This window comes from Gadus morhua, chromosome 1, assembly GCF_902167405.1.
Source record: "Gadus morhua chromosome 1, gadMor3.0, whole genome shotgun sequence".
Lineage (NCBI taxonomy): Eukaryota > Metazoa > Chordata > Actinopteri > Gadiformes > Gadidae > Gadus > Gadus morhua.
In genome coordinates this window covers 20,708,243-20,717,336 of record NC_044048.1, presented here as the reverse complement: position 1 = coordinate 20,717,336, position 9,094 = coordinate 20,708,243, and the positions used below count along the sequence as shown (strand labels likewise).

The 9,094-nt window shown below is 51.5% G+C and overlaps 1 protein-coding gene across 1 annotated transcript in view; it reads left to right on the top strand.

The window, feature by feature from the left end:
- Nucleotides 1-8,941, top strand: part of pard6b (par-6 partitioning defective 6 homolog beta (C. elegans)) — an 11,388-nt gene extending 2,447 nt beyond the window's left edge. The window contains exons 3-4 of the mRNA XM_030352291.1: nucleotides 601-669; nucleotides 5,415-8,941. Of these exons, the coding sequence (XP_030208151.1) occupies nucleotides 601-669; nucleotides 5,415-6,395 (1,050 nt within the window). The 3' untranslated portion in view covers nucleotides 6,396-8,941. The remainder of the gene's footprint in view (nucleotides 1-600; nucleotides 670-5,414) is intronic.
- Nucleotides 8,942-9,094: the final 153 nt, after the last annotated feature.

Sequence of the window (9,094 nt, the reverse complement as noted above, 5' to 3'; positions counted from 1 at the left end):
CTCTCTCTCTCTCTCTGTCTGTCTGTCCGTTGGTCTATCTCTCTCCCTCTCTCTCTGTCTGTCTGTCTGTCTGTTGGTCTGTCTCTCTCCCTCTCTGTCTGTCTGTCTGTCTGTCTGTCTCTCTCCCTCTCTCTCTCTCTCTCTCTCTCTCTCTCTCTCTCTCTCTCTCTCTCTCTCTCTCTCTCTCTCTCTCTCTCTCTCTCTCTCTCTCTCTCTCTCTCTCTCTCCTCTCTCTCTCTCCCCTCTCTCTCCTCTCTCTCTCTCTCTCCCCTCTCTCCCCTCTCTCTCTCTCTCTCTCCCCTCTCTCTCTGTCTCTCTCTCTCTCTCTCTCTGTCTCTCTCTCTCTCTCTCTCTCTCCAGCCAGTCCCTCCTCTGATATTTTACAGCAGCCTGACTTATTTCCTGACCCATGCAATTGTGTGTACACACACACACACACACACACACACACACACACACACACACACACACACACACACACACACACACACACACACACATGCACTCCCACACATACTAGCATACACACACACACACACACACACACATACACTCCCACCCACACTCTGGGAGGCAGCCTCCGCCCTGCGCCTCCCCCAGGAGGAGCCCCGTGCCTGGGGCAGCGTGGTACCGACGGCCCCTGGCCTGGAGGCTGGGGGCCCCGCTGACGTAAGCCCATCCCCCCCAGGGGAGACGCACGCTGGATGGATCATAGATCAGTAGATTAGAGGGCAACATTAATGATAGAGATAGGGCCATATTAGTAGTATTAGTAGTAGCAGTATTAGTAGGGATCAATATTAATGATAGAGATAGGGTCTTCTTCACAGTCGTAGTAGTAGTATTAGTAGTAGTATTAGGAGGGATCAATATTAATGATAGAGATAGGGTCATATTAGTAGTATTAGTAGTAGTATTAGTAGGGATCAATATTAATGATAGAGATGGTGTCTTTATAGTATTAGTAGTAAAAGTAGTATTATCAATGATAGAGATAGTGTCTTCATCACAGTAATAGCAGTAGTATCATTAGTAGCATTAATGCTAGAAATTGTGTCTCATGACAGTATTAGTAGTGTTAGTAGTAGTATTTAGAAGTAGTATTATTCGTGGTAGTATCAGTAGAAGTCGTAATGACAGGTGACACCCAGGTGTGTCACGCAGGTGTGGCCATCTGCTGACACATCATCAGCCCAGTGTGTATATATATATCTTCCTAGATTACCCAGAGTTACTCCCCACACCCCTTTTACTGAACTGGGCAGCAAAACCAAGGTGTTGCATTCTGGGAGCATGAGACTGATATGAGAATTCTCTATCATTCATTCATTCTTCCTCCCTCTCCCTCCCTCTCTCTCTCTCTCTCTCTCTCTCTCTCTCTCTCTCTCTCTCTCTCTCTCTCTCTCTCTCTCTCTCTCTCTCTCTCTCTCTCTCTCTCTCTCTCTCTCTCTCTCTCTCTCTCTCTCTCTCTCTCTCCATCTCTCTCTCTCTGGGCCTGTATGTCTCTCTCTCTCTCTCTCTCTCTCTCTCTCTCTCGCTTCTTCTCTCTCTATTTACTTCTCTCTCCTTCTCTCTCTCTCTGGGCCTGTATGTGTCCCTCTCTCTCTGTCATGAATTCCCTATGTCTCTCGCCCTTTCTTTACCTGTCTCTCCTCCATGGATCTTATGAGAGCGCTGGTGACTCACTGGTTTCCTCCGTGCCTCCAGAGAACGGCATCTGACCGGTATGCTGTCAATAACCATAACTACCGTAATGACTCACGGTGATCATTGTTGGTTTTGTTCCGCAAAAGGTTCATGCTGAAGTGTGTGTGCGTGCGTGTGTGTGTGTGTGTGCATTTGTGTGTGTGTGTATGTGCGTGTGTGTGCGCACGTGCGTGTGCATGCGTGCGCGTGTGCGTGCGTGTGTGTGCACGTATGTGTGTGAAGTGTGAAGTGTGTTCCTGGTGCAGCCAGCTGCCTCTACTGATAAACCAGGGGAAACAGAGAGAAAACAGGTTCAAGGATATATAAGTTACAGCATACAGAGGACCGGTCGAAAGGTCTATAGAATGAGCTGTCCAAACAGAGTTAACGTGTCACGTGTGTGTGTCACAATGTGTGTCTGCGTGAGCTCATGTAAATCTAGGATTACACACATGTAAATCCCTCTCGCTTTCATAACACTAAATATTATACAATGCAAAAAAAAACATAGAGATATTATATCAGAGATGGGTCCGGGACGTCCCAGTTGGAGCCTCCCAGTCCATGCATACTGGTACGCTGGTCTCGATTCTGAAGCGTCTTGTACTGGCTGGTCACCACCACACCTGCTGGTAAAATAGGGGCCCCTTTGATAGAAAACATCGCACCACCACCAAGACACTGCCTCTGTTATCTCCGATCAGTCACCTGCGCAGGTGAGGTTACCTGAGACCTGCGTTTCCCTGCCCGGGTTTGTCCTTTGCGGCTCCCCCGTGACGGAGGGTGCGGTAGCTCCTGTCCTGGCCGGTTGAGTCAGTGTTTACACGGTAACGGGCTGATACCGGCCACATGACGCACCTGTATGTGATAACATGCAGGTGTGTGCTCAGTGGCCCCGCCCCCTGTACAGGTGACCAGGAGAGGTGACCCCCCCCCCCCCCCCCCGGAGTAGCTGTTATGTCACAGGTACAGGTTATGTTTCAGGGTCGGCCGGACGCTGCTTATCTTCTAGCTCCACCTAGCAGGCTCCCTGGAGAGGTGTTTGAGCCTGCTGTCGACCCTGACGAATCGACCTATCACCAGGGGCTACAGATGATCAGAGATACGTACAACTGGAGGAAACGTGGGGGGGGGTGAGGCTGTGTGGGGGGCCCCCAGGGGCCCGGCTTGGGGTCTTTCATGTCGCCACGTTCACTCTTTCATACAGAGACAGAGACGAAGGGATGAAGGCATCACAGGAACCAGCCCCTATGAGAGCGCATGTGTTTATACATACACTATGTGTGTTTGTCTGTGTGTGTGTGTGTGTGTGTGTGTGTATGTGTGTGTGTGTGTGTGTCTGCGGATGTCTATGTGTATGTATGTGTGTGGTTGTGTGTGTGTGTGTGTGTGCGGATGTGTATGTTTGTGTGTGTGTGTGTGTGTGTGTGTGTGTGTGTGTGTGTGTGTTTGTCTGCCTGTGTCTGTGTGTGTCTGTGTGTGTGTTTGTGTGTGTCTGTGTGTGTGTGTGTATGTGTGTGTGTGTGTCTGCGGATGTCTATGTGTATGTATGTGTGTGGTTGTGTGTGTGTGTGTGTGTGAGTCTGTGTCTGCCTGTGTCTGTGTGTGTCTGTGTCTGTGTGTGTGTGTGTGTGTGTGTGTGTGTATGTGTGTGTGTGTGTGTCTATGTGTATGTATGTGTGTGTGTGTGTGTGTGTGTGTGTGTGCGGATGTGTATGTTTGTGTGTGTGTGTGTGTGTGAGTCTGTGTATGTGTGTTTGTCTGCCTGTGTCTGTGTGTGTGTGTGTGTGTGTGTGTGTGTGTGTGTGTGTGTGTGTGTGTGTGTGTGTGTGTGTGTGGTGGACAGCCTGTTTCTGTCCGAGTGTTTACATGGTAAACCTCCCTCTGGAGGGGGGGGGGGGGGGGGGGGTCTGAGGCGTGTGTAGCCAGCGAGCCGGTGGGAACTGTAAGGTGAGACGGCTGTTCTCTCATTGGACAATCACCGCTTTGTTATGGTCTCAACGAGGGGGGGGTGTGGGGGGCTTCCTGTCAGGACCTGAGACCTGGAATCCTTATCTCCCACCTGACTGGATGCTCTCCCCTCACACACACGCACACGCACACGCACACGCACGCACGCACGCACGCACGCACACACACAACTACACTATTCTGACACTTCGGTCGAGGCCTTCTGGGTCCTCTAGTCCTTCTGGGCCCGGTCTGGACCAGACCAGCCGGTCTAGAGATGAGCCCCGACCTGGGACCGGGCCCAGACGAGGCCTCAGTCCTCCTCCTCTGGGCCTCCTCCACTCATTAACCCCGCGGCGGGGGGCCCGCTGGTGTTTACCTGCTCTCTAAACAACGGCTGGCCCCCAGCCCTCTCTCTGTATACAGGCCCCGGGGCCCCGGGGGGGGGGGGGGGGGGGGGGGGGGGGGGGCGGGCAGAACCAAAGTCACTCTGTTAATGTTTAGCATCCTTCACTGTAGCCCCGATCGCTATCAGAGAGACAAGGTCCAGCTGCACCTGTTACCCATTCATACCTGCTGCACTCACAGCGTACCTTCACCTTTACCTTACTGTAACTCCGCCTTTACTCCACCGCAACTCCACCTCACCTTAACTCCACCTCACCTCCACCTCGCTTCCACCTCACCTCCTCCTCACCTCCTCCAGTCGCTTCAGCTCTGTGTCTTGCGGGAGTAGGTAGGCGTCCTCTCGCTCAAGGAGGCCTGCAGGTTAGACTGGGGATCGAACCCAGAACTTCTTGGCTGGGAGTCAGACACCCTAACCCCCCTACTGCTGCTGCACCTTCACCTGCAGCTCTCGGACGACGAGCTGTGGCGCCAGTGTTTCTAGATTCTTAATTTTTAGCCTACAGCATAGTAGAAAGCATATGTAATAGTGTGGGTATTTGTTTGTGTGAATGTGTGTGTGCATGCGCAAGACTTTGTGTGTGTATGTGTGTGTTTTTTTTTTTGTGGGTTTGGGATTGTGTGTTTGTGTGCGTGGCGTGTGTGAGTGTGCGTGCAAATGTTTGTGTTTGTGTGTGTGTGTGTTTGTGAGTGTGTGTTTGTGTGTGTGTCTGTGTGTGTTTGTGTTTTTTTGTGTTTGTGTGATTGTGTGTTTTTGTGTGTGTGTGTTTGTGTGGCCCCAAGCTCTGTAACTCAACCCTTCTGACCCACATGACTCCCATGATGCACCACAGCCATCTTCCTGGTTAAACACTCTGGGCTTTAATTAGACCAGCATGGCGCCATTGAGAGAGGAAGGATCTTCTGATAATTAATGTCCTCTCTCTCTTCCTCTGGCTCAGTCTGACTCTCCCTCTCTCTATCCCTCCCTCCACCTCTCTCTCAATCTCTCCTTCTTTCTCCCCTCCCCCTATCGTTATTACATTTTTTTGTTTATTAGCATTTCAAGAAAATGCGTATGTAGTGTACATGAAACATTAGTAAGTGACAACTATAAAATAATAATGAGGATGATTATGTTTACATCCATGGAGGCAAAGAACTAATCGACCTCCTTTCTCTCTCTCCCCCCTCCCTCTCTCTCTCTCACCCCCTCTCTCCCCTCTCCCTCTTCCCTCTCCCCCCTCCCTCTCTCTCCCTCCCCCATCTCTCTCTCCCCCCCTTTCTCCCCTCTCTCTCCTCCCTCTCCCCTCTCCCTCCTCCCTCTCCCCTCTCCCTCTTCCCCCTCCCTCTCTCTCCCTCCCCCCTCCCCCCTCTCCCCCACCCCTCCCCCCTCTCCAGAAGAGGCAGACTACTCGGCGTTCGGCACCGACTCCCTGACCCGTAAGCGGAACACCACCACCGCCGTGCTGTCGGCGGTCCTCCTGCGGCCCGACGCCGGCCGCCGCCGGCCCCCGCCCGTCCTCATCAGCCTGCCGCGCGACTTCCGGCCCGTCTCCTCCATCATCGACGTGGACATCCTGCCCGAGTCGCACCGCCGCGTGCGCCTCTACAAGCACGGCCAGGAGCGGCCGCTGGGCTTCTACATCCGCGACGGCTCCAGCGTGCGCGTCACGGCGCACGGCCTGGAGAAGGTGCCCGGGATCTTCATCTCCCGCATGGTCCCCGGCGGGCTGGCCGAGGGCACGGGGCTGCTGGCCGTCAACGACGAGGTGCTGGAGGTGAACGGCATCGAGGTGTCGGGGAAGAGCCTGGACCAGGTGACCGACATGATGATCGCCAACAGCCACAACCTCATCGTCACGGTGAAGCCCGCCAACCAGCGCAACAACGTGCTGCGGGCCGGCGGCGGCGGCGGCGGCGGCGGGGCCGGAGGGGGGATGTCCGGGAGCTCTGGGAGGTCCTCCGACAGCGGGGCGAGTTACTATGGTTACGGCGCGGCGTCCCAGGCGCCCGTCCTGCAGGACTTCCCGGCGGGGGAGGAGCTGGAGAGCGAGGACGAGGAGGAGGACCTGGTCATCGACGCGGCGGCGGCGGCGGCGGGCGGGGGAGGGGGCGGGGACGACGTCAGCCTGTCGGCGCTGCCGCGCTACGAGCCGCACCTCGGCATGCGCACGGGGTCCGCCGTCTCCGTCGCCGACAGCAACGGCGCCCCGCCGAGCCACGCCCCGCCCCACGCCCTCCCCCACCTCTACACCCACCCCGCCGGCGCGCTGTTCGGCTCCGCCCCCCGGCTGGCGACCAGCACGCCCTCGCCGGAACGCGCAGCGAGGAGGCGGAGCCTGGAGGAGGAGGGAACTGTCATCACACTGTAGAACACAAACACATATACAAATATACACACAAACACTGATAAACACACAAACACTAATACACACTGATACATACTCACACACACACACGCACATATATATATACAACCACCCACTCTTCACACACTATCTTTAAACACCAATCTCTCACACGTCACACACACACACACATGCAAATGTGTAACCACACAAAAATACCCAACGCAAACACATATAAAGCTGCGCACACACAAATATAATGAAAGTACATATTTATAAAGCACACAGAAATACGGACAGTACTTAGATAATATCATAACGACACCGAAAACAAAGGTGATAATAATATCGATCAGACATCCTCTTGCGTGCCTTAAGACACGGCCCGGCGAGAGGAAGTGAACCTCGCGTCTGAACGACTGAACTTATAGAAAGCACGACCCTGAATCCGGGTTCGAGTCCCGGCCTCTCTCTGCTGCTGCGGTGGCCTCGGCATCCGACGCTTTGTCTTCAACTATCTGCTAGCTTTATTGACAATCACTCTTGTTGCCTCTCCCCCTCTTCCCCAACACCCCCCCCCCCTTCCCACACCAGAGGATTAAGCCACTCCCCCTTCAGCGGACGGTCGCTAGGACTTTGAACACATGGAGGCGTTGTCAGGGCAACGGACCAAGTGCTGACATCTGCAGCAATACTTTAGGGGTTGATTTAGAAAAAAAATGAAAAACAAGTCTGGTTTGTTTCCTGACGCTCACGTACTCATAACCACTGTTATAGCTCCGCCTTCCTCGCTTCCTCTGTCGATGATTGGTTGGTTGATTAATTGATCATGAAATGTAACAATAATGAAGTTAACATTGGGTGCCTCTGGTCATCCATGTTTTAATGGTTTTAGGTTTTTGATATTGTTTTTATCTCTCTGTGCAATCTTTTGTACCTCAGTCGTTCTGTTTTAAATGTGATTCTCTCTGGCCAGTCTACCTGCACCGGGAACCATTCCCCTGCCCTCGTGTTCCCCTTCGTCCTCCAGGACTAGATTTCAATTGTGACTCCATTTCCATGACAACAAGTCACTCAGCTCAGCAGCCTCGGAGCTTGACCCTCTCTCTCGCTCTCTCTCGCTCTCTCTCGCTCTCTCTCTCTGTTTATATGAAGCATTCCTCTCGGTCTCTAGTATTTGGGTTAATCTCGTTCTTTATGTCCATCCGTGCCGTCCCCCTGCTCCACTGAGGCCTGTCTACCAGCAGAAGTACGCTGTAGTGGACGTTGTACAGAGGAGGCCTTTAGCCTGGGCAGCGGTCATGGTGCTACAGCAGCTCTGGCCTGGCTAGTGTCCGTTAGCTAGGCGTGTGTTTGCGTGGCCTGTATTAATATTAAGCTGCATTAATATTGACACACAGTGAAAAATCACACTGGAAAATAACCGCTGGTCCTCCCCTCACAGCTCCCCTCTCTCACCCTTCTCCGGCGGTCACCATCGCTCTTCATCAGGGGGTTGTTTCGAGGGCAGGGAGGGGCTTGACACTGAGAAGCCAGGCCGCCCTGTCTACAATAGGAGGTGTTCCCGCTTACATTGTAACCCTCTACCCCCGGGGCTGAACTCCCTGAACACACCTCCCTGAACACACCTCCCTGAACACTCCCTCACCGGGGTTAGCATTAGCTGCTAATGCTCAACAGAGCTAGCGAGACGAGTAGGGCCTGAAGTGTTGTGATGCCCCAAAGTCCCACTGTTTTTACACACACATACACACACACACACACACACATATGATATGCACATGTTGTGTATATACGCGCACTCGCACACACACACACACACACACACACACACACACACACACACACACACACACACACACACACACACACACACACACACACACTCGCACACAGAAACACACTGACAGACACTCACATGCACACACGCACACGCACACACTACAGTAGCAGTAGACCTATGTGTCCCAGACCGGGTCGTGAATGGGAGAGTGGGAGAACTCTGAATGAAAACATGTTAATTTATTCATATTCATTTGTCCACCGGTACAACAGAACACAGCGACTCTATTTATTCTCTGATTATCTTTTCTTACACATTATGATACCATTTTTTATAATGAACATTTCTTTCTTTATTCCATTTATTAGTAAATATAATCAACACATGGTAGCTAGGTGTTTTTATTTTCTCATCATGGAATAGCAGATTTTGATTTCCAGTACTGTGAATTTATTTTTATTATATTTGTTCACTTTGGGGATATTTCTTATTTCATTTTGTCTTCATAAAATCTACACCATGGGCTAAACCGTTTATTTTTGCTTTGAGCATCTTTTTTAAATGATTGAGCAATGTTTTCGCCTGCCCAATAAATCCTAAGGTAGGCTATAGATTTGTACTTAAGATTGTCAGTATTTTCTTATCAACATTGATGTACATTTTTATGATCACATTCAAGGAAAATGTTTTGTGATGAACCTGAAATGTATAAATACATAGATATAAATATATATATATGTAATTGTTGATTAAATGAGCTGGATAAAATAAACTAATGTGTAGATGACCAGCGGCACATTCTTTGAGCACATTCATGACGAAAAATATCGCAACATACGATGACGATCACAGAAGAGTTGGACTCCACTCAACACTGATGTTTGTGTTGCTCTAGCACTGCCTGGTGGACATTCTAGAAACGGCACTTTGTTTTAGATGT